The sequence below is a fragment of the Zosterops lateralis genome (assembly GCF_965231275.1).
Source record: "Zosterops lateralis genome assembly, chromosome: 25".
NCBI classification, from domain to species: domain Eukaryota; kingdom Metazoa; phylum Chordata; class Aves; order Passeriformes; family Zosteropidae; genus Zosterops; species Zosterops lateralis.
In genome coordinates, this window is record NC_139785.1 from 148,645 (window position 1) to 174,424 (window position 25,780).

A 25,780-nucleotide genomic window follows, 5' to 3' on the forward strand; every position below is an offset into this window, starting at 1 on the left:
AAGTTTGTACAATATACACATCTGATTTTCTATGGGACACACTGCACCAGAAGAAAGAGGGCCATGGCTCTGAAACAAGTCTACTTATCAAGTGCTGTAACTACTAATGAAGACTCATGGAAACCAGTCTTTAGTGTTCTGCTAGAGCACAGGGCTTTTCTTATGGCTCCTGCAAAGGATCACAGGCTACTCTTTCCTTCTGGAGCTATGATGCTGCACCTAATCAGCCCAGATTTTACGTTGGTTTCATTTTAAATACAGATATTTACAGTGAACTGCAGATGCATATCAACTCCTCCAATTAAAAAAAAAAAATTAGAAGAAAAAAGTAGTATTACCAATAACCAAATAACCAATACATTTCACCTCCTAGCCCTGGGCTTGAGTACATGGGAAGGAGGAGAAGGGGAAGAGAGGGTAACTTTGACCTGAAACCAAAACCAGATGTCAATTCCTTGGGCTGCGTGAGAAAGGTGATATTCTGAATGGTCTCATAGCATAAGGCACTTTGCACGAATAAGTAACAAGCTTTTTAGCTTAAGAAACAGATGAGAAACCAGGGAGAAGTTGAAATGCACTCAGTCAATGGTTAAAGAATTTGAAATAGCAGACAAGCTTGTGTTCATCAAGATTCTTCTCTTTTCAGGGTTTCTCTTCTTCCCTTGCTGTCCCCTCCCACCCAAAGAAAACAAAATTTAAAACCAGCAGTTAGTGCAACTAATGTTCAATCAGCACACAGTGCAAACAAGTGGAAAAACAAAAAGACATTCCTCCTTTTATCTTCTTTCTTCCTTGTTGCCAAATTTAAAGAGAAAAAAAGGCTGAGCTCTTTAGTCTTCATAGTTCCGAAATGAAAAGATGAAGAAAAACCCACAAAGAGAAGGGTATCCCCAAAGAAACGATGTGTCACAGATCTGGATCATAGGGCTTCACCTTCTGGCATGTGTGATCATAACCTAAAAAAAAAAAAAAAAAAAAAAGTAATAAAACAAAACAACAAAAACACTAAAAACAAAACTCACCAAAAACAAGACCAACCAACCCATTCCCTCCCAAAACAAATATATAAACAAACGAAAACCCCAAACCAAATCAAAACAAACAAAAAAATCCAAACCAAACAAGCAAACCCTCCCCAGCCAGAAAAAGAGGGAAAAAAAGGCAGGAAAAAAACCAGTAAAACAAACAACCACAACACCCACAGTTAAATCGATTCTATACAAAACCAGAACACAAAGTGATGAATCACATACACTAACTATGCAACAGCTCTCAAAAGGCAAATGCCATACTGAACAACTCAATCCCAATATCGGCTTTGTAGAAAGACATGTTGCCGATGCCCTTCTGTACCTATGGAACGTGACTACCTCCTGGTTTCTTGTACTTCAGGAAGCAGCAAACTGCGCTCTGGCAAGGTCCCAGCATTCCCCTTAAGAAGCCACCCAAGAGCCTATTCAACATTCATTACCTGTTTTGTATTCTATTTATTTATAAACACGGAGAAGGTTCAACCATCAAAGCAGAAGCTTTCAAGCCAGTTTGGTATGACTCTCTAGGGCTACTCTTGGATGATTTCAAAGAAAGAACCATAAGTTCATTTTAATGCTATTGAGCAGTTTGCTTCTATAGCCACTTCTTTATTTTTGGTCATCTGAAAAGAATTTCAGCAGCTTCACTAGTATTGTCTTTCTAACTCATGACCTCTGAGAACAGCAGACATAAGAAAGTTTTTCAGCCCACACTGTATGTTGATGGGTCTTGCATGACAACATTTTAACTAAGGTCAGATCATCATCCTGCAGCCATTAGATTGACTGCAGTCCAGGACAAATCACTGTCCTATAAAAGGACTTAACTCAGCAGCTTTTCCTGGGACAACGATCAGAACGGGATCACTTAGATGAGTCTCCAACAGTGAAACCTCATTTTCTTTTGAAACTACGAAGACGACCTCAGCTGGCAGCAAAGAGGAATTACAGCTTGACTCCCTACTTTCTCCACTTCCAAGAATTCTATGAACCAAAGGATACAAAAGAGGCAGCACATTTTGCTTGAACCTGGTCCTCCTGGCTGGTGAGGTGCTTACTCTTCTATTGATGCTGTTCTCCCAGCTATCCATTTTATCTCCTCAACTTTTTGAGGACTCCTTTGCTCTCTGCCCCTCACCAATTTCATATTTCAGCTTAGCAATACAGAAAGAATTTATCAGGCTACTAGTACTAGTACAGTACCATCCTGGCCTCTCCCAACACCATTCTCCACTCCCCCTTTTCCTCATTTTTTGTCTCCTTAGCATATGGTCAGCATAGCAATTAAATCAACTAAAAAATACTCATCCCTTCCCTCCCACCTTCAGCACATCCATGGAATTCCTTGCACTGACATTCTATTTCACGCTCTTGTTTTCACATTCAGAGCTTTTTCATGACATTTCCCTCTTCCCATGAGGTAACACTGACACATCAACAGCATTCCTGTGATTGAACACATCACTATTCAGTAAGGCACTTACATACCTATATGTTTACTGTTTCTCATCTTCTACAGGTTCACTGTGGTATTCTGCCACATACAAGCTCTTGTCGATGTTGCTTGGTATGGGTTTAATTTCAGTTCCCAACTGCTCCTCAATACTTTTCAGGTTGAATCGATCGTCATAGGTGATCAAATTGATGGCCAGGCCAAGATGACCAAAGCGACCTTGACAAAAAAACAAAAACATCACCCGAACTGAACTAAGACAGGGGCTGACAGAAAAAAAATCTGCAGATTGCAAAATTAATATAATTCTGTGATGTTAAAAACAAAACCAGCCAGAGGTCTCTACACCATTCCCATCAGTTTTTGGTAAGGAGTTCTGGAGTGCTGTAGGAGTAGAGAAAACTCAGGAGGTTCAAAATGCTCTGATCAAAGCACCAGGATAATTATCAGCAAAAAATCTTCAAGAGTTCTCGAACAAGCCTGAGCTACAAAGTTCAACTACACTGAGTTCCTTTGCTTACTGCCTTTCTTCAGGGCATATTTGCTGATTCCCAGACAGTAGAAACATATCTCAAAACACATGCAGAAGGAAGCATAAACCTCTAGGCTTGAGACACTCTGAAGCTGAGATTTAAGTATAGAATTTTCCCAAACTGCAAACAGGGGCAATAGTAAATCTCCAAGAGATAAAAGCAATATATGCCTTTCCCCCCACCCCCCCCCTTTTTTTTTTTTTTCATTAGATTGTTCAGGCCAGTTTCAAGGGAATAGCCCTTTATTCAGATAATATCCTCAGTGAGGATAGCCATCTGTAATGATACCCAAAAATAAATTTGTCAGAAAAATAAAAGCTACCTAAGGAAATTCTCAAATATAGTAACGAAAAAAGCAAAAGCCAATTCAAGGCTAAAAAGCACCACAGTCATCAGCAAGGCTGCACCTAGAACAGGTCTTTCCTCTCACCTGATCTGCCAATGCGATGGAGATAAGTTTCTGCCAGCTTTGGGAAATCAAAGTTTATCACCACATTCACAGCCTGGATATCAATACCTCGGGTAAACAGATCTGAAAGACAATCCAGATCACAGAGTTAATTTCAATGAGCTCAAATGCTGACAGTGTTTAGGGTGTAAAGATTAACAGTGATTAACATTGCTTTGCCCTAGTTTCCAGATACAAGCTTTCCTTGTATCAAAGACAGTTTACATACAATCCTGTTGCAGATTCCTCTTGCTCTGTATACATTATAAACACAAATTCAATATAAGAACAACAACCAAAACCACCAGATCTGCACATCTACGCAGAAAAAATAACCACAAAGCTAGTTTTTTCCACGTTACATTATTTTGGAGCAATTCTTCTTAACCATGTCTTCACAGAGAATTGTGCATTGCCAGTGTCACAACAGACTTGAGACCTGAACTACATTCCACCACCTCAACTACTTCTATTCTGCTCCTAGCGATTTTTTGTTAATATGGCCCAGACATATGTGGTGATAGCAGACACCACCAGGTACTGCCTAAGCAGGCCATACAACAAACAACTCAGATCATACACAAGCCAGTCAAAACTACAGAAGTATTTAGAAAAAGTGAGCTATACACACTTAAAAGAATCAGCAAAACTACACATGATCATAGTCACAGCTTGACTGAAATATAAAGTTTACGACCCAACAATTCAGTGAATCCTGACATGTGAAAATAAACAGAAAACATTATTGTAGCAAAATCATTTGCTGGCAAGTTGCACCTTCACAAAAGACAAAATTCCACGTGCCTAAAGGAGTGCTGCACCCTGCTATATGCAGGCTTAACAAAGACATCTTACCAAAACATCTTGTAACAGATCTACAATACCTGGGCTAATGCACTTTCTATCACAAACTTTAGAAACAAGAAAATGTTTAGGAACTCTTACCAGTGCAAACAAGATTGCGGCACAAGCCATTTCGGAAATCGTGGAATACACGATTGCGGTGCTCCTGGAAATACATACATATAAACAAGGAGAAACAAAAAACCAAAACCCACAAACCAACCAGCTGTTACTTTCAGGAACACTCAAGTTCAATCGTGTAAATTTCTCCTCCTTATGAGAGAACAACTGAGTTGAAACAAGATGCCAGTACATATTTTTTAGCACTCCTTACCATATATTCTTATGAATTAACTCCAGAGGGTCCAGATTCTACTTCTCAACAAAGACAATTAATTGACTGTGTTTTAAAACCTCCTATGGTGGCATCAAAACCATCTCAGAAAAGGACTATCTAAAGTTGCAATTACATGAAATCATATCAAGGAAGTTAAACTGCTATTTTGACTGTTGTCTTTCTCCAGCTCCCCCTTGCCAAATTTCACATCTTATTCGTTCCTTTAAAAACTGAAGCTGATGGTAATTTCCTTTTCATATGAAGCATTTTTCACTACCTAATGAGAATCAGGGTTGGGATAAGTCAATTGTCTGCGAAGACTCTCTTTTCACAAACACCTTTAGGCCACATGAAAATTAATATCACTGTTAGGTGAAACTTAGAGGGAATGAACAAGCTAAATCGTTCTGCAAAAAAACAGCTGCACTTTGCCAAAAGATCATCTAGTGACTGACCAAAAGCATACAAAAATCAGACATCGAGGAATACACTTCCATATCTCTCTGTTCTCAATAACACCACCACTTCTGTTTCTGCTCAATTAATTACTGCTCTGCATCTGGCCCAGCAAACATTGGCATTACCTATCAGCTGCATGAGCAGTAAGCTAGACTAGCCTACATATAAAATGAAAAAAAAAATGTTCCAAAGTACTCCTGCTCTACACCCATCACTTCAGCCTCCTGAGACCTTTTAATAGTGTGAAGCTAGAGGAAATATGAGCTACTGCACAATTAACAGAAACCTCCAAACCAGTAGTCGCAATGGCATTTTTCACTGTCTACACCGCGGCCACAAGTGTCTGGTCACCATACACCAGCCACAGCTTTCACCAAGAGGTTTGATCCAACCCACCTCCTCAACTTCTCAGATTCCCCTGCAGTCACAGTGCAAGACTGCTGTTTCAAAGCCACACAGGGCACTCAGTGGACTATGGTATTGGGGTTTTTGTGATTTAATTCAGGCCCATTTTCGTCTGAGTTAGTTACACTGTGTGTTCTACCCTGGCTCCCCATGCTGCCAAAGCAAGGCAGCAGCACTAACAGTGCCTTCTGGTTGCAGTTTGTGCTTACACTGGGCATAATTAACCTGACCTGAAGTAGTCAAATACCAAATGGCCACACACACTGAACAGTCTGGAAAGAGGGCTGGGATGGGGGAAGTTTGGCAGTGGGTATCAAAAACCAAACCTACAGCAAAGTAATACATGTTTCAGTTTATGAAGAACTTGCAAACTTAAAGCAAGCATGAGACTTTATTCAGCTATTCAGTAAAGCCTGGGGTGGAATAGACTTCATACTCACCTGCCTCATTTTAGCATGGATATAGAAGCAGGAATAGCCCAGCTGGGAGATCTTTTTGGCCAGCAATTCAACCCGTTGAGAGGAGTTGCAGAAAATGATCGACTGGTTAATCTGGAGCTGAATGTATAAACAGTGTTCTCAATAAATGCAGCACTTTACTAACAGAGGATCCCAGACATGTCTAAATCCCTTCCAGAAAGAAAGCACAGCAGGTATGCTGCTGGTAATTTACATCAGATATATTTTTGTATAGAAAAGGAAACAATTAAGAAAGTTCTGTAACAGAGAGATGCTGGCCAAGAAGCATGCCTTTATATATGCCATTTTTAGCCTTAGATACATAGCACATTTTGACAAAGAAAAATCTTCATTAGGCTGTCTTTGAAACATTCAGTCTTATTCTTGGTTCCAAGAGGGAAAAGCTTCTGGTATGTTCCTGACACAGCCCTACTCCTTACCCTGGAAAAGAGCGTATTGAGGCAGTGCACTTTCTGACGCTCAGTGACATACGCATAGTACTGAGTAACTCCCTTCAAGGTCAGTTCTTCCATCAGATTAATCTCGTAGGGTTTTTGCAAATGGGAATTCTGAAAAATAAAGATATTGTTAAAGCAGGCAGACCTACATGCAAAACAAAGAAAGTAGTTCCTACTCTACACCACACTTAACTTCCTTCAAGGGCGAGGATGCACTACTTAGCCACTCACTCTTCATGCTATGCTGAAAACAGACAGGGCGGGTAAATTTTCACAAGTTTACTTTTAAATCCAAGGCGACTGAGCAGGTCAAACAGGAGCACCCTCCAGAAGGAAATCCACACAGATGATGTAACTAATGCACAAAGCGGAGAACGGCACCTTATAGGCAAAAACTGCACACACCTAGCTTCCCATTAATTCAACTCCGGGTCAAATACTGCTTTCAAACTTCTGTCCTAGACTTAGGCAGATTTAGATTAAATCTGTGAGGTTTAGAGATATTTAAAAAACCAAGCACTAACAGCTATGCACCACTCATTCACACCCTTCCTGGGCAATGTCGCCACCATCACCATACCTACATAGACACATCTCCACTCACCATGAACTTCTGCACACTCAAAGGAAAAGTGGCTGAGTAGAGCAAAATCTGTCTGTTTTTAGGTAGCGTGAGAATAATGTCTTCCATTATTTGAACAAAATCTTGAGATAGCAACTTATCTGCCTGTAACAACAAAAGTAATAAACAACAAGTTGAAATAATGGCGTAAGATTTCAGTCTTTTGGTAGCTACGCATTTGTGGGAAGGAAAAAAAAAGGGGCTCGTACCAGTCATCAAAGAGCTTTCACACAACTATATTCTCTCACTTAGAAGTCTGTACAAGATTGGATGTTCACAGATCAATTTTATATACAATTATGTGATAAGCACAGTTGACTCATTATAAACAGAAACCAAATGAAATGCATTCCTTTCTTGCAGAATAGATTGTTACTCTACTCTTCAGCATCAGCAAAGACAGGAAAGACAAAATTTCCTAGGCTGTTTTCTTAAAATATTTACATGCAAAAAATTCCTACTGTCAAAACACTTTCTCAAAAATACTCAGAAACAGGGGAGACCTTACAATGTCTCTGAGCAAGTTCGAATCACTGCTGTACACTAGAAGGACCACTGAGACACATCATTCCTTTTACTTGGTGTTAAAATCTCAGAACATTTAACATAAGCAACTTGCCTCATCCAATACTATCATCTGGACATGCTCAACTTTTGCTACTCCTTTCTTGATGAGATCGAGAATTCTCCCAGGGGTAGCTATCACCACATGCACTGTAAAGTTAAGAGAGACAAACAAACAAACAAACAAACAAACAAAAAAAAGTTAAGGTGATTAAAACTGTGTTTCCTTTCAGCATTCATGGCCATGTTTTGTACGAACACTTTGGAAGAATGACAACAGTATACAACAGGAAACACAACAGTGTAGTCTGTTCTGTAACAGGCAAACAATAACACGCAGAAATTCCATGACCACATTGTAAAAACCACAAAGAAACAGCAACCTTAGCATAGCTGAAGTGTTCTGACCTGTATCATCAAGTCTCATTATGTCATCTCGCAAATTGGTTCCTCCCGTTGTTGCCATCACTTTGGCACCTCCCATGTGTTTGCTGACTTGGATACAGATTTGACTGACCTGCAGGGCTAGTTCACGGGTGGGAACAATCACCATTGCTAGAAGTTAAAAATATCACTGTGAGTTACTAGTAACACTCTGTATCTTAAATACTCATCCTCAGAGGAGACAGAGACTTTATGAAGTAAAATAATGAAAGGCACTGTTTAGGAATTCCACTCTGGGTATCCTGAACAAGACTCAGGAACTGCTTTTGACAGGGCAAATTCCATGCAAGAGTTATCCAGCCCTTGATGCTCCTATTGCACAAGTATCCCAGCCAGCATGCTTGTTTATTACTCCACATCCACTTTCCAGGGCAAGACAGAAAAGTCTGTAAGTCTTCTTCTATTTAAACCTTTTGAAAGCAACTGTGGACTTTGCAAATTACACCTCCCCTCCATCACTCCCCATTAGCATTCTCTGGAAGTACAAGCAGATAACTTACGCTGCTCAATCTCATTAACCAGTTTTAGATTCAAGTCTCTTATGTAGTGACTGACACCGCTGTTACCTGGCTGCAGCTAAGTGAGATCCACCTCAACTGACCTTGTATATTGTCCTTCTTTAAGTCTAGCCGTTCAAGTAAAGGAATGAGGTAGGCTCCACTCTTGCCTGTTCCATTTTTTGCTCTAGCCAAGATATCCCTACCAGATAAAGCAATGGGGATGCTCTCCTCCTGAAATGCAAGGACAGAAAGTACATGAGCAATTAAACATAATCACGCTTCACGGAAGAGGCTGCCCAAATTTAACTCCCCTCACTAACAGTATTGCATGAAATCTGACTGTTTCATGACCATTATTATTATCACTAACCTGCAACTACAAGCATGACAGACTCACAACAGGAAGATGCTAAACCCATCAGTAAAGAGCTCCCCAACACATCCCACTTAGCAGTCCTTATCTTGCCTGATCATAAGAAAGGGATCAGGTATTACAGGTAAACCCATACTAACACATAGGAAAAAAGTGAAAAATTGGGGGGAAAAAAGTGAAGAGACAATGATAGTCACTAGCAAACTCCTATGGAAGAAGATTTCCTCCTACATCTGAACATAAGAACCACCTCAGCTCATGTAATTCCAACCTCTATATTCCTGTGATATACTTTTCATAAAATCTTCAGCCATCCAAACACAGGCCCAAGGTATTTTTAATTTTACTACCTTTTTCAGCAACATCTAAAGAAATCTCAGCCATGTGGAAAAGTAGCATCATGAGAATCTGTTTATAAACAAAGCAAGCTATAGTATTCTCATGCCTTAAAGAGACAAGGTGGCAGAGCTGTGTCAGTAATAAACCTTAAAAGACCAATTAAAAAGAGAGTTCAACCTTCCACCCCCCCCCCCAAAGTTCACACATGAACAGTTCTTAACAGAACAAGCCTTAGAAGTAAAAGAAAGACAGAGATACAGAAAAGTAAACTTTCTAAGATATTAATCTCTCTCTCTCCCACAATGTCCATAACTCTTCTTCCACAAGATTACAATAAAAAGAACCAACACTGTGATAAAGCTGTAGTTATATTTTTAACAACTAAAAGTACATAGCCAATGGTAACCCAGTTTTGGAAAATTTATAGAACAGACACCCGGGACTACTTATGTGAAAGACGTTACTGAACATAGATTTAACAAATTAACACCTCCAGCATGAAAAGCAAAATCCAAGTCAACTTCTTCAAAAGTGTAAGGCAGTTCCATCACTAAGTCACTCAATGAATGACCTAGTGATTTAGTTGGGGGTTAGAAATTCTTGCTTTTCCCAAGTGACAAAAAGTTCTTTCATTCACAGCTTCAGTTTTCCCCAATGATGGCACAAGTACTGGACATAAGAATGTCAATACATTTATAGAAGTTAAAAGCAGCATCTAAGTAGTCTGTTTGCAAACAACCTGAATAGGAGATGGTTTTTCCCAGCCCATTTCAAAAATTCCCATCAGCAACTCCCGTTTCAAACAGTAATCTTCAAACTCATTTCCTTTTGTGGAGGTCACGTCCTGAATAATCAAAAAAATAAGCACATCCATAAGATCAGGTCATACAACCTGCAGCTGTAGATTGATCTGAAATTGCCTGTACAGGAAGACCACAAACTACTAAACAAGACTCCCATTAACCCATGCAACACCCTACAGCAGCAAAGGAAACATTTGCTCTCTCAGAGCCAAACACAGCTCCCGAGCGTATACAGTGATACCTTCCCATCTGCCTTGCACGAGGCAGATGCTGCCTGTGTCATGCTATACTAAAAAAATATGAAATCCACAGTGAGCCCCATTTTTGAGCTTTCCAAAAGAAGCATCACTCACAAGAAGTTGAGAGAGTAAATTAATTCTTCATTTAAAACAGCAGGAGCTGTACTACTTTTTAGCCTTCGCTCAGGACAAGTATTTTACCACTGCAAGCGCTCCCACAAGTTTAATTTAATATTTAGTCCTACAATTCAATCATCCTTACCGAAGTTTTGATTCTCAAATCCTTTGGAGGGAGTTTTAAAGTCTTCTTCCAGTCATCACCAGGTCTATAGCAAAATTAAATGAAAACAGACTTTTATATAATTAATATTTTGATTTTACATTTTCTTAGATATAGTGATGAACATGTAATACTTTCACTTCCTCAAAGCTAGAAGCACCTACACATATGAGCTCAAGTCTTCTGAGCTAAGCAGGATGTAACAGGCAGAAAATTCTAACAGACAAGATCAGCCGTCTGCCAAACAAATCTGTGAAATCTTTATCCAGTCATGATTCAAGTCCTGTTTTTAGGGCACTGAATCAAGCAGTAGAACAGATTTAAAACGGAGCACTGACTTAGTCACATAACAGAAACTGGCTATAATAAATCCACACAGTAATATTTCATGACTTAAAAGAAAAATTCTCTTGCCCAGGGAACATTCATTCTTAATCCCCAAGTAATATGAAAAGGTAAAAAACACTTCTGGTGAAAACAACTAGGTAAGCAACCACTCCACTCGTCGATCGAACATGGTTTGCTCTCTGTGAGATTTTAGATACCCATCCTCTCTTGAAAGCCATCGTAGAGTGGAGAGCAACTCCTTCTCGACACCAGCCCCAGGAAGTCATGCATGAATTTAGATCAGTTTAATTCACAACATTCATTAGAGTAACCATGTAATACATTAAAAAAAAGGGGGGTGGAGGCGGCAAGTTAGGCAGATATCAAGAACCTGAGTGTTCCATCACACTTTCTCTGAGGAAAGCTGGCACTTCCTTCACAAATAATTAACAAAATAAAAAATAAAAACAAAAATAAAAGCCAATGCTGATCAGGGGAAGGAGGATCCATGGAAGGAAAAAGAAAAGTAACACATTACCATACCATCCAAGTATTTTACACTTTTCAGAAATTCCAACCAGCACACTTCCAAAACTAGCTGGATGGGAGCAGTATATTGCAGTGGGACTGTATTCTCTCAGCTCACACTTTGATGAATTAAAGCGAGAGCAGTACAATGAGATCAGGTGCTACTATTTCAGATCAATGAAAAAAGATAACTAACTTTAAAGCATCTCTCACCATGAGAAAAAATTGCAACAAACTGAAAGGCATACCCAACTAGACTGAGACCAGGTGGCATTTCCTCCTTGGTCTTAAATGTCAGTTCAGTTCCTTCCCACTCCTATACTTTCCTCTTGCACCACTTCCAACAAGCAAAAAACACAGGATTTTAAAGCTGGGCTACCTCGGACAATGGCTCACACTCAGAAAAGCACACCATCAAATTGGATTTTTACAACAATCACTGTTGGAGAGAATCTCACACATGGAAATACAGCTTTTTTTCGTAACGTACATCACAGGATACTTCTAACCTGCCATGTTACAAAACAACAGAAGACAACATTTTCCAAGCGGGAATCCAAGAATGGCTTTCCCATACATGACTTTCAAACATTCCTTTCGTGGCAGCCGATACAAACACTTACTTAATAGCGGTGGTCATACTCTGTGCTTGCTGTTGAGTGCCATTATTGATTGTGTTGGCATTTTTCAGCTGGTTCATCTGTTGCTGAGTTTGTGTGCCTCCACCTCCTGGGCCCCCGCTGGGTTTTACAGGGCCTCTCAACTGCCCATTCTGACTGGATAGACCCATTATAACAGGGTTCTCTGTTCTGGCCGTGCTCATGCTTTTATCTTTAAAGATGTCTTTTTAGACTTCAAAACTTTGAAAGTCAGTACAGAAACTGTAATAACAGTTTATTAGACTCTCCAAAATGAAGAGATAAATAAGTCTTGCTCAATATATGAGTCCTTTATTGCAATGCAGGCAAGCACCTGTAAGTCACTCAAAAGTAAAGTAGTAACTTGCTCTGATGCACTGTGGAACAACTTTTTTTTTTTAAAAAAGCCCTCTATTGAAGTTGAGTTAAATCAGAATTCACTTGCTTCAATCTGAAAGAGAAGCAGACAATAACAATTAGCACGTGGATTTTTGTCTACGTAAATCACATCAATTTACTTTTGTATTTTAAGAAAAATTCTTCCCAGGCAGTGTGCAACAATGGTACTTGCTTTTTTGTTTCCTCGGTGATAAAGACATACATCAAACGTTTTTTGCGTTTCTATAAAGTGTTGCCTAACATCTCTAGCCACCAAAGAAAACCTCCCAAACAGTTGTACTTTCAGCGACCTTCCACTACCTGTCCCCTCTCATAAAGTAACCATTTAGTGTATCAGTTGCTTTGATAGCTCTTCAATTCCCTCACCTCCAGGATGCAGCCAACCAGCCCTAAAATGTGAACAATAATGTCATGCATAACTCTGTGACAGGAAGCAAGAGTACAATATCAAGTGGACATTCCAGTTAAAGTTGACAAAACCCTTACATTACCTCTGATTGCCTTGTTTGGTTTGAATGGAAAACATAAATCATGTAAACCCAAACCAATAGCTTTCGCTCCTCCAACCCAAAATGCTAGTTCAACCAGCTTACCCCCAGTTTTCAACCGGGTATTGATTTAAGGCTATTCAGAACAGTGACAAAACAACACCATTACACTGAACTGAGAGTAGCTGCCTCTTTGAGTTGAAGTGACTGAACCTGAACTGAGGCAGTAACACTGCTGGTTATCCAGCTTGTGACCTTACCTTCCTGCTGTCAGCAACAACTTATGTGGTGCTCAGAAGATAACATTTCATATACACGACTTAATATTGACTCTGTATGTAACAGAAAGGTTGCAAAACTGTGGAAAGGCAATACAAAGTCTGGCCCTTACATAAAGCAAGCATGGACTAGAGCTAGAGACTCCTTATGATTGTACCACGGAGACAAAACGCTCCTAGTCCAAAATCTTTTGGAACAAAAAGTAGGCCTGCCTGTGCTTTCTCGCCGCAAAGCATCTGCATCTTGGAAAAATACAAAGGAAAAACCAGCAGACTACCGTTTCCTAACCTCGGCATTCACAACAAAATGAATGTTTTCCCGGTGAATAAAAAGGCACACTGAAGACCATTTCAAAAGAGTGGAAAAAGAATTCAAACTTCCCAGCCGTTTTCAAGTCTGTCAGTTCTAGCTTCCAGCAAAATTTTTAAGTTTGCGATACTAGGATTTTCTGCTAGTTAACTTTCAAGGCATCTTCGAAGAGCTATTTCTCTTGGCCATTAACTACGTAAACACCAGACGAGTTATGAAGGAAGCTATAGACGCCAATGAGACCCGAGTACCAACGCCGAGTTCTCCAACAGTGTAGGAAATGAAACCTCCCAGACCCTTATTGCCCTCGCGCTCGTAACTATCCTTTAGAAGACCAGAGACTCGTTTGTGTGTTAAAAAAAAACCGCACAGCCTCGCGAAAATCAACAAATCCCCCCGTTTCGACAAAAGAGACGCCACCATTTCGCAAACCAACGGACTGGAAAAAAAGGGCCTCCGTCGCGTATCTCTGCTCTCCGGGCGCGGGCGGACGGCCGGGACAGCAGCTCCGGACCTTTCCCTTCCCGTCGGCCCGGCACAAAGAAAGCCTTTGAGGTGCTCAATGTGCCCAGTAAGCCCGGGCCGCACTGCGGAGCCCCGGGGCCGAGCGGTGGGCCCGGCGCCGCCCGCCGATCGCAGCTGCGCCACACCAACACCTCCCGCTCGCGAACAATAGAGCGACCACCGCTTGCCTCCCGGGCCGGCGGGGAGCGAGCACCGCCCGGCCCCGCCCCCCGCGGTCCCCCGATGCCGCCGCTCCCGGTGCGCCCAGGCCCGGTCTGGCCCGGCCGTCCCCGCCCCGCCCGCGGCGCCAGCAGGCCCCGCTCAGGCCCGCGCTCCAGCCGCAGGCCGCGAGGCGCGGCCCGCCGGCAGCGGCCGTCTCGCCCTGCTCCCAGGGAGCCGTGCCCGCCCTGGCCCGTCCTCACCGCCACCAGCCGCGCTCTCCCTCGCCCAGGTACAAAATCCTCTCGCTCCCCCGGTGCCTTGTTATGGCGACTCGACGCTCCAAGATGGCGGCTTCCTCCTTCCTCCCGTGCGCCCTCCCCCTCCCGGCGGGCGGCACCGCCCCGGTCTACACGCAACACGTACGTACGTACGGTCGGCGTGCGCCACGCGTCGCATCACGTCCCACCCGTCGTGTGGTGCCCACGTGACGGCCCTCGTAGGGCTGGCCACTCGTCCCGCTCCCTCAGACCTGGCCCTTGCCTTTAAACCCCGTTTCTCAAGTAAACGCCTAGAAAGGTGACGGGAGTTTCGCTATGTAGCCATTAAAACAGAGCCAACACAAACGTAACAATAAGGGACTGAGCCGCAACCTGTAGGAGTCGTAACCACCGATCGTGACAGGCTGGGAATTGGCATTTCTTTTTAGACAGCTGTTACTTAGACATGGATTTCGACAAACCGAGACACAATGGGAATGTAATCTTAGTAGTTATTGCCATGCAGACACATTTTTCTTCAAATGTTTTCCCAAAATATATACAGAAGTACAAGGACATTGCTGGTTTTATCTCACATCTACACATCTAGTTCCTCACATCTACGGCTGTCTCTAGGTGGTGGATTTTCCGCCGTCAACAGCAAAAGGCACAGGCTCCACCCTCTAGTTCTAGCTGATTGAGAACATCCTTCCTGACCTCTCAGTCTCCCGCGCCCAGGCTTACCCCACTCCTCGCCTTACCCCTCAGCCCTTTCAGCACAGGGCTTGCTTAGTCTGTGTTCTCCCCGTGAGTGAGGCACAGTGCCAGCTCCCTACGGCCTCCCTCCGGTGTTGCTGCTCTCCATCCTCTCACTTTCAGGAGAAAGAGTGCCCAGAGGCTGCTGAGCACGTGCAGGGGCACACAAAGGTCCTCACATAATAAGGAGAGGACAGCGACAACCTGGGGGCAGCAGGTGCCCAACAAGTCGGGATCCAAGAAGCAGGAGTAGTGGTAGTAATCCAGCAGTGCTTATGAGAATAAAATCACCTCCTTCTTCACCAGTTCAAATCCCACCTTGCTGGTAGAGAGGCCTTGGTGCAGCTGTACCTACACAAGAGAAGGAAAAGAACTGTGCTTGTCAAACCACCTCAGCTCCTCGAACAGGAAAAGCTTTCTGCCAGATGCCAGCTGTAATGCCATCCTACTCTGCTGACCTAGACTGAGGCATTCTCACTGTGAATCTGCTGCTGTGACATCACTGAACAAAATGCCCATTTTCCCGAGCAGAGAAAATCTTGATTTCCCATCTTGATTCTCCACTGTTACCCTTGTAAAGTCAAGCTGCCCAGCCCCTGCTAGCCCTGCTCTAGACTTGCAGAGCAGCTGCCAAGGCTTTGCTTTCCTGTGCAAGCCACCTCACACTCCCCCTAGCCCAGACGAGGGGTGAAGCAGCAGCAGCAGCAGCAGGAGAAGGAGAAGAAGACAACCACAAGTCACTGGGGTTAAAGCAGGCAGGAGGACCCCAAGGCAGAGGGCGATGATCATACCCATGCTTCAAAGTCCTGCACAGCTCCAGAGAAGTGCATGGATCCAGGAGGTTTCTGGTGTGGGTGGTCCTTGGCACGGGACTTTTCAAAGCCTTTCAGACCACCTGGAACAAGGACAGCTGTGGGCAAAAGCCCTGAAGGTTTCCAGGGAAGACCTAAAGATCTTCTGTGGTATAGACCAAAGGAATATGGACTCTTCAAACTGTACTTTAAAAATCAACTTACAGCACTAGTAAATAGATGATAAAGCTAGATGCTAATCTTTACATCAATCAGGACTCTCTATGCCTGGAGCTCATTTGCCTTGCAAATACTCTTGTTATATTCTGTGTCCCTCCCTACTCACTTAAATTATTAACTCCGCCCCAGAGAAGAACTTTTGTAGAAATTTCTGGAGGAGAGACAGATCCTGCCTCTCAAACCATGGGGCCTGTCAGCTACTCATCAGAGACCTATGACTTGGTGAGTTGGGCCTGGCTTTGCTTGATAACAGGAATGGCAGGTAGAGCTGGGGTGGGCTGAAAGGCCAGATTTCTGGCCATCCATCTTCAAACCCTCTTGTTGGCAGAGGCAGAGCTTAAGCCATTTCTTATGCCAACATAATCAGTCCTTGCCTCCCTTAAGTCCAGTCTTGACCACAAGTGCAAGGCTGTTGTGTGCAGAGAGCCAGTGTAGTGTGGCTACAGCCACTGTGATCCAGGGATGCTGGATAGTCCGTTGGGGAAAGCTGCCTAGCTATCGGGACCTGTACTGGCAAGCACTAAGCCTGAGTGCTCTCCTTGCATGAGGACACAGACCAGAGTCTCTGCAAAGGATGAGGTGACTCACTGGGAAAGCAGGGCTCCAGCAGTCCCACCCTGTTCTGCTGGCCTCTTCCAGGCTCTGCTCCCTGCTGCCCTGCTGTCTGCCCAGCCATTAGCAGAATGTGGGCATAAAACACTTATTCTGAGCCAGGCACCTTATGCACCAGCCTTCAGTGGTATAGATGACTGTGTACACAGTGTGCAAAGCCCTGTACACCTTATCCGGTCTCCTTAACACAACCTTAATACCCAAGCAAACCCAGTCTTCTCTCTCTCTGTGTGAAAACCCTTGGTATGACAACCCTGCTTGCTTGCTCCACATACAGGCTTCCATATGTACAGGCTCCACATACACTCTGCTGAAAGGGAACTATGCAGTATATTTAAAAGAGGGGAATTTTAAGAGTGGAAGATAAATTGCAAATAATACTTCTAACAGCGAGTGAGGACTCTAGGTATTCTACCTCATAGTTCTCTTCCCAGCCTTTACAATTGAAAAAGAGCAACTGCACCTTTTAGAGTATGTTGTGCTGTCCAACAGGAAGGACACAGCAGCATTATGATTACCTTGGTTTTCAAATATTGCATCTCAGAATTTATTTTTTTTTACTACAGTGGCTCCCTGCAGCAGACCTCAGGATTAGTTATTCCAAAAAGAGAAATGTTGGATTCAAATCTTACCAAATTTTCTGTTCCTCCTTTTTTCCTACACATCAAGGAAGAGCAAGGAGATGGGAGAGCAAGCCCTACCCTCCTTATTTCTTTTCTGATTCATCCAGTTTAAAAATCATTTGCAAATGGTGGTCATTCCTTTAAAGCTTTTTTTTGGAGAAGACACTTTTTTCCCTGACCTCAGTTGAAGTTCAGTGGCAGTGCTAAAATTTGCTGAGAGGTTAAAACCAAACTCAAACCTTTTTCACCTCCTTTTCTTTGCATACAAAACTTTCCATAATCCTTAGCTTAGTAATTTTATCTCTGCCGTGAATTCTCTTACATCATAAAGGAGACCCCATGTGACTGGGAAGAGGAGCGGGGAGGGGGGGGGTAGGGGGAAGAACCCAGCTAATTTTAGGACTAAATGCCCACAGTCAGGAGCCACAGCAAGAAGTTATAGACCTTTACTCAGACTTCTGCAGTTGGGAGTTTGACATATGTTGTTTCCCACTTCTGTCTCCTGGCAGCTCCCCAGATCTGGCTCCCTCCCTGGAACAGGGAGGCTGCAGATATCACATGAGCATCACTGTGTTTGCTTTGGTGGTGCCATATGTTGCTTTACGTATATTCAGTGCTTGTAGCAGCAACCTAGCCACAGAGATTTGAAAAAAAAAGGCCTCCAAACCCTGCCTTGTACAGAGAGTATTGTTTGATCAATTGAGCAATTATGGAAGGAAAAATGTTGAAAATGTTTGCACCAAAAGGGCATTTATCTCAGTATCACACAGTGAATACAGTGATGGCCTCAGCCTAAATTTTGATACGAGACCATTTCACTCTGTCAGCTTGCAGAAGAGTACCATGCCCAAAATGATAACCCCGTTTCTCGACAGCAAAATGCTTTGCCTGCTAACCTTCCTCAGCTGCAGACTAGATAACCACAAACACAGTTGCAGAAGAACCACTGAGATCTTCACCAGGTTCCCTGACGTTCCCCAGGCCAGTTTTCATCGCCATGGGACCAACATGACTCAAGAGCATAAAGGCACCTACACTGCAGTAACATGGTATTTCCACAGGCCTTGGTCTTATTCCTGGATTTCCCTGGTTCAGCCCTGGGAGAAGTCATGAGCAGAAGCTCCATCAGTATATTGTAGTGATGTGGGCAATTACAGTTCTAAGGTTTTGGTAATGAAATGTGCTGCTCCCAGCCCTGGCATTTACTAGAAGGGAATGATTCACGTGGAAAATCCGTAACAGTGCACAAGCTACTTTGCTTCTGCAGCCAAATATTTTGATCGCTGACAGTTGTGGGGAACTGAGAAAAACAGCTGACACACAGAGACCAGAATAACTCTGTGAGGCAGGTTATAGGGGTAAAGGGATTCGTGAACAAAAAGCACACAGGAACGGCTTTCCCAGGCATGCACTTTTCTGCTGTATTACAGAGACACCACTTCTTCTCCCACCCCCAAATCTGCTGCAATCATCATGCAGGACACCTGTACAAAGGTCCCTCCGCATGCATGCTGTTGACTTATCCTGTTCCAGATCAGGGAGCTACCCACTTCCAGTCCTAGAATTGCAGCAGAGTCGCCAGAAGCCTCAGCTTGTCATATTCAGTACATCTTCTGCAGCTCTGGTCCTTGCCCTTCCTGTCTCAGCCCAGATTTTTCATCCTCTTCTATTTGTCTCCAACTCATCTTTGTCCGCTCCTACCCACATGTGCTGCTCTGCTCAGAGATGCAGGTGAGGACGACTCAAACACAGCTCCACACACGCTTCCCCTACCCACAGCATGTAAGAGCCCTCCCTACCTCCCTCCCCATCAGCAATCAGATGGTGTCTGATAGTGGCACTCAGCCTCTGCAATTCCGGCTCCAAATACAAAGCGATGCTGGAAACTAGTCAGCAGCCAAAGCCACTGAACATTGCCCAAGCTGCCTGTCCACTGCCATCTGTGGTGCTGGCATGGCTCCAAGGGAGGACTGACACTCCAGCCAGCAAACCCAGTCATTTTCCATAATTTCATTTTTCCCTTCAAAGCTGGAATTGTCCAACCTCTTCCCAGTGAAATTTCCCATTCCAACATATATTCTGTGTGAGGTTTTCAGCACAGTCATGTGCACAGCCCAATCAGCCTGGTTTGGTCACTACACCAAGTTGCAAAGATTTTCAGGTTGTTTTGGTTTTTTCTCAGAGAAGTTCAAGGATCTTGTCTTGGCCAACACATCACAGTGTGTGTTGGTAACCCCTCATGAAAGGTCCGGGAACAGAGTAGGCAGGAAATACTTTTAAGCTGGGGAGGAAGAAAACTGGGAGGGATTTCTTAAGGCTTTTGTCTTTATCAGCAAGCTCTGATCTCCAAAATCATACCCTAAACCAGAAAAAAAAAAAGTTCTTTGATAAAAAAATGCTTCTCACCAAAGGCTTGCAGCCCCACAGTTACATCAGCAAGAGCTGGGCAGGGTTATTCCACACTTTTCCCAAGGACTCATTCATCCTCCTACCATCCGCTGCTTGGGGTCTGCCTGTGCCAGCTGTCTGCTCTACAAGTTTGGTAATGTTCCATAGTCTTATGCCCCATCAGCATTCCCAGGTTCCTCTTGGAACCATGCAGATGGTTTCAGCAGCAGAGGAGTTTAGATAAACCCTGCTGCTGTCAAGTGACCTCTTTAACCCCCACAGTCATGTGCAGAGGCACCCAGTGCATTACCCAGGGAAAGCTGCCTGAGAGAGAAGAAACATAAATCACCCTTCCCTAGCTAGGCACAACACAAGACTCCAGGCTGGTCACAGTAATTTTGCTTAGTATCCCATTGGGTGAGCAAAACCCCCCCAAATCAGGTCTAAAACTGTGTAAAGCAGGGCTGGTATTTTTAGATGCGAACTTTGGCTGATGAAGGAAGGCGCAGCAGGTGCAAATGACTGCAGCTGGCAGTGAAAGGTATGAAAGCATTAGTAGCGACTTCCGCTGTGGTCAACACTGAAGTCTCAGCACAGGTCTCCAGAGAGGGTGTGGGTGGGGCACCTCAGGATGACTGCTGCTGAGCTCTTCCCAGTTGTCACTAACATTCAGTTTGCCACAAGCCTCCTCCACTGCTCTCTTTTTGTGCAAGGCCAGCCAAAGTATGACCACCATCCAGGGAGCTCATCCTGATCAGAATTCCAGCTTCCCAGCACACCACAGCTTTAGCCCAAACACAGGCTGGTCAAGAAGATACAGCAAGCCAAGGGTGAATCACATCTGCAGCAGCTCTATTGCACTTCCTCTACTGCGTATAAGCTTGAGGTCTGAGTGCTGTTTTCCCTTTCCTGCTCTGACTGCAATTAATTCAGAACTGAAAGGCTTATCAACAGAACAGATCTCTCTCTCTACCATCTATTCCTGTAGCTATGGCACCATAGCACCTCAGAGGCTTTCCTCCCGTTGTGATCCTCTGAGTGTATAGGTGATCTCAAAGGACAGCTGCTGCTGACCCCACCTCACCTTGCTCTGTCATAGGCAGCTCTCAGGCCTCTGAGGAGGAGAAGGGGACAGGTTCACTTCACAGAATTTGAGGTACAGATGTGCTGTGTGGTGAATCCTACCACCTTTAATCAGGCAGCAGGCAGGACAGAAGTGGGTGGGAAAAATATCAGAAATGGGTGGGAAAAATTGGGGAAGCTGGTAGAGGAGTCTCTCCATTCTATGTGAGAAAGCAAAATGCAACAGCAGGTAACTTGGCAAGAACCAGAAGATGAAACTGATCATCTGACTGGACACCAAAACATCTCCAAATACTCCAGTTAAAGATTACAGATGGAGCAGCCCTCGCTGTCACAGGTAGAGACAACCCTCTCCACCTGCTGCTGCACCTCCTGGCAGTGGAGGTGCCTCCAATGTCATCACACTGCAGACAGCATCTCCTCCCGATGCAGGTGGGCTGCAGGACATGGGGGTGCTCTGCTCTAGATCTGCCAGGTGTAGCTGAAGGACTGGGTTCTTGTGTTCAGAAACTCTCCTCCATTAACAAGACTCTATCTGTTCCTCAGAGCCAGGTGGAGCTGAGTGGTTACTATGAAGCTGAGAATACCACCCCTTCTTTGGAGGGCTACTTCTGCTTCAACCCAGCCTCATCTGTGGTTGGCAACCAGGGAGACCCCTTCAGGAAAGTCTTCATGCCCCTCATCTATCTGCTAATGTTTGTGCTGGGGACTCTGGGCAATGCCCTGGTCCTGGTCATCTTAGAGAGGTTCAAGCGGTCTCGCACCACCACAGAAAACTTCCTTTTCCACCTCACCCTGGCTAACCTGGCACTGTTGCTCACCTTCCCATTCAGTGTGGTGGAGAGCTTGGCTGGGTGGGTATTTGGGAAGTTCCTCTGCAAAATACTCAGTGCTGTCCACAAAATCAATTTCTACTGCAGTAGTATGCTGCTGGGGTGCATTGCGGTGGACCGTTACCTGGCCATTGTCTATGCAATCCACACCTACCGCAAACGCAGAGCTCGCTCCATCCACCTCACCTGCACGGCTGTCTGGCTCTGCTCATTGCTTCTGACTTTACCCGATCTCATCTTCATGGAAGTCTGGACAGACGACAGCAACCGCAGCATTTGCTATTTTCCAGAGGTTGGGATTGATGGAAACAACGCATGGCTGGCAACCCGTTTCCTCTACCACACCGTGGGCTTCTTTGTGCCTCTGCTGGTCATGTGTTACTGCTACATGGCCATCATCCGGGCACTGTGTCAGTCCCAGCGCCTGCAGAGGCAAAAAGCTGTCCGTGTGGCCATCCTAGTCACAGGCATCTTCCTCCTCTGCTGGAGCCCATACCACATTGTCATCTTCCTGAACACACTTACCAAGTTAGAAACCTTCACCAAGAACTGCCTCCTGGAAGACCAGCTGGATACAGCCATCATGGTGACAGAGGCCATCGGCTTCACACACTGCTGCCTCAACCCCATCCTCTATGCCTTTATCGGGGTCAAGTTCCGTAACGACTTCTTCCGGATTCTGCAGGAGCTTGGCTGCATAAGCCAGGAGACCCTGCAGGAGATCCTGGAGGTGACAAGGAAGGGTAGTGGGATAGAGTCTGACAACACCACCTCCATCTCCACTTTCTAGCTGGGAAAGGCTGCCTGCAGGGCAGAACTGACCTGGGATTTCCTTCCCAGTAGCATGCTTGCTGTGGTCTCAGTTACAAGTTTCACAAGCATTCCCACAACTTTCTTCACTCCTCAGGAAACAGGTCCAATAGCCACCAAACACCCAAATAGCATCAGACACCTTGCTTGGCTCTTCCTAGTTTTCATACTTGTAGAGATCCACCTGGCAGCTGTCGGTGAATGCTGGATGTCTGATGGTCACACTTGCGGGGCTGGATGAACTCAAGTGGGTTGAACCTGACATTCCCACCTCTCCCTCAAAAAACTGACTATGGGCATCTTGTGCACAAAGCCAGGCACAGGACTGGGGTGCCAGGGTTAAGGAAAAAAGTGCAGCCAAGTAAATGAGTCATGTTAGTAAGCAGGTCTCCATTTCACTAGCTCAGGTTGGTACAGACATGCTCAAAGGAAGCCGTGGGACTCAGTGGCCATAGCAAGTGGAGAGATGCAGGTAGGACTGATGAGGGCTGCAAAGCTCAATCCAATAGCACAGGCATACGGTGCTGGACACTCTTTGCAACATTGTCCTCCTCCTCCTGCTGTGTGACATTCCCCCAGCCAGCCACAACACATTCATCTTCCCAACATGGTTCATGCCAGGAGGTCCTCCCACAGACTGAAAGATTTGACTGTCACAGGCTCCTTTCCTGACACCAGTTGCATCCTTCCCCACTAATTTGATCTGTTTTACTGCTGTTATGATCTCCTGTGAGTGGCTGCTGAACTGAATGCCTGACTATGCAAAAGTTTTCCTTTAAGGAAGAACACCATCTGATAAGATTACTTCTGTCTTGTGACTGCACACAGGGGAGAGAAACCACACAGCTTTGCAAGGCTGATGGTATTAACTTTTTTTTTTTTTTTTTTGGGCAGCTAGTTGTGTGGCTATTTATGGATTCTGAGAGCAAGGAGACTCACTGCCCCAGAGTAAGGGAAAGAGCTCGTTTGCATAATTTCTCTTTGTTTTTAGCAAGGCTAGAGGAAATGTGGCATTTTGCTTTGCACTGTGCTTTCTGATAGTTTTCTTCCACCTGCAGGGCTTTCAGAAATTAAGTGCATCCAGGTGTACAGAGGATAAATCTGAGTGGTGATCTTGCCCTGAACAGCAAGTATGCAGAAACTGTTCAGATCAGGGCAGCTTGATGATAATTTGGTTCAAAATAAGAGCAGCAGCTTTCCCCATCATTAATTCTTACACCGCAAACTGGTGTGTGGGGAAATCCCAGCAGACTAGGAGGTCTTGTCACAGTTTAACATGGCAGTGGGCCCACAACACCACTCCATGACAGTTCTGTTCCTAAGGAGTGCTGTAGCCTGAACTGTAGGAGAGCCATACATACTAATGCCACATGAGCACAACCCTCCTCACAAGCACACTTTAATATCTGCTCTATCCTTCACCTAACATTTTAAGCAATGTCGAAACAATGTTGGTTCTCCTGTGGCAGCAGGAATTTTGTGCTAACCTCACTTCTGAAGTTCATCCCGGTAGCAGAGAGCTTGGTCCCAGGTGAACTTCATGGTACTCAAGAGCCTTGCTAAAAAGACCAGCCATTATGTAAGGGGCCACATTACCTCAGCCTGACTCAGGCAGAGATCTCAATAGCTTGATCGCACATTGTGACTTGAGGAGAAAATTCACCTAGTATAAGGCAGTCCACCATTTCCTGCAGCACCACATCTTCAAAGATGAAACTTTCAAGTAATGGCAACTGTGGTTGTTCAGGCACAGACATGCAGCAGAGAAGGGCAAGTCTCTTAAGCCTGTACTTGTGCTCTTCATGGTTGTTGCAGTGAGAAAACCCATTGCAGATGCATTGTAAACACCTCCCCACCGGGTTATAGTGACAACAGCGTTTCTACATGAAAATGTTATTGAAAAAAAATAAGTCAAAGTGTAAAATTCTTACAGTGGTCACAAAGTAAAAAGAAAATCTGCACTCAAATGAGAATGAACAGACTACACATCTATTGTTACTATAGCTTTTAGCACTGGTATGTACAAACCTTTAGGAAGTTTTGAGATAAGCTGTAATAAGCAGGTGAATAAAACACCATCTTCTCATGTATAGTGCTTGTAAGCAGTTGTCTGTAACTATGTCACTTCATTCAAGGAAGATGCATCAGAGAGCAAGCACTAAGTGGGCAGATGGCACCTTTCTGACGAGCTCTGCTTAAAGGGCTCAGTGGAGGAGCACCTTGCTCAGATTCCCCTTCACCAGTGCTGCAGAAGGCTCTGCTGTGTTCAGCGTCAATCCAGACCTACATGACCTCTCTGCTTTACAGAGCCTCTTCCACTACCTGCAGCACCTCCTGCCCTAGTTTTACAGCAGCTGCTAATCTGACTGGAAAGCTGCCCTTACACCTAGATTTGGCTCAAACAGCCTGGGAAGGACTTGGCTCAGAGCTGGCCGACCTTCCCCAAAGTTGCTGTTGTTCCTCCTGCAGCTGCCTGCAGCCAGGCTGCTGAATGGCAACAAGAAGAAAGCAAGAGGAACTTTCCTTCACTGCAGAGGAAGCTCAGCTTTCCACTCAGCAAACCCCTTGCTATCTCCTCAAGGTTTGCATGGCTGTCACCCTGCCCCAGAGTGGGCTTGCCTGCTAAGTACTCACCCTGCCAAAGCCACCCCTGCAGCCCTCGGGCAGACCTTCAGCCTCCCCTGTGGAGCTCTGCTCAGCCCCTATCCCACAGCTACTAAGTGAGGCAGATGCACTCTGCCCACTCAGCCACTGGGAAAGGAGACTGAGCCAAGGCAAGCTCTAAGGTGGCTCCTGCAGAAAGCAGGGAGATGGTGTATGGGAAAGCAATGTCACCACTATCCACAGCACACCCTCTGCACCCCCAGTCCTGGACTGTGCTCTGCAAACAAGGCTCCAGCAGACAAACCAGAGGAAGCCCTGGTCTCTGATGAAAGCAATCCCAAAGATGGGAACACAAAGACCCTCACAATAGCACACTGCTCTGCATTTCCTGCAGAGCAACCAAGTCTCCCATGAGACAGAGTTGGGGTTCCAGCAGAGCATCCTGCTACACACACACAGTGATTACAGGGCCGTGGCAGGCAGTGGAGCCTGCACGGGTGAGTGCAAGTAAGGGAACGCATGAATGAACATGTGCCTGGGAGTGCTGCAGAGAAGGGGCT

General features: G+C 44.6%; 3 protein-coding genes across 5 annotated transcripts in view; 1 reads left to right on the top strand and 2 right to left on the bottom strand.

The window, feature by feature from the left end:
- Positions 1–708: 708 nt before the first annotated feature.
- On the bottom strand, positions 709–14,622 carry DDX6 (DEAD-box helicase 6). Of its 2 annotated transcripts, none has more exons than XM_083877854.1 (14): positions 14,487–14,622; positions 12,068–12,533; positions 10,572–10,635; positions 10,007–10,111; positions 8,657–8,786; positions 8,020–8,166; positions 7,663–7,761; positions 7,030–7,148; positions 6,408–6,536; positions 5,950–6,066; positions 4,411–4,474; positions 3,448–3,549; positions 2,520–2,703; positions 709–956 (listed from the first exon to the last, which is right to left on the bottom strand). In XM_083877854.1, the coding sequence occupies exons 2-13, from the start codon at positions 12,265–12,267 to the stop codon at positions 2,528–2,530; spliced, it is 1,452 nt and encodes a 483-aa protein (XP_083733980.1). In that variant the 5' UTR covers positions 12,268–12,533; positions 14,487–14,622; the 3' UTR covers positions 709–956; positions 2,520–2,527. The 2 variants fall into 2 exon arrangements, with proteins under 2 accessions (XP_083733980.1, XP_083733979.1); XM_083877853.1 differs by having other exon boundaries at positions 14,484–14,622.
- A 413-nt stretch (positions 14,623–15,035) lies between these two features.
- Positions 15,036–25,780, bottom strand: part of BCL9L (BCL9 like) — a 76,853-nt gene continuing 66,108 nt past the window's right edge. Inside the window, exons 9-10 of one of the 2 annotated variants that reach the window (XM_083877895.1) lie at positions 16,028–16,131; positions 15,036–15,587 (exon numbers count right to left, since the gene is read on the bottom strand). In XM_083877895.1, the coding sequence (XP_083734021.1) occupies positions 15,510–15,587; positions 16,028–16,131 (182 nt within the window). In that variant the 3' untranslated portion in view covers positions 15,036–15,509. The remainder of the gene's footprint in view (positions 15,588–16,027; positions 16,132–25,780) is intronic. The other variant, XM_083877896.1, reaches the window with a different exon arrangement.
- On the top strand, positions 16,372–24,684 carry CXCR5 (C-X-C motif chemokine receptor 5). Its single transcript, XM_083877898.1, has 2 exons — positions 16,372–16,489; positions 21,520–24,684. Exons 1-2 carry the CDS (start codon positions 16,451–16,453, stop codon positions 22,594–22,596), a joined length of 1,116 nt encoding a protein of 371 aa, XP_083734024.1. The 5' UTR covers positions 16,372–16,450; the 3' UTR covers positions 22,597–24,684.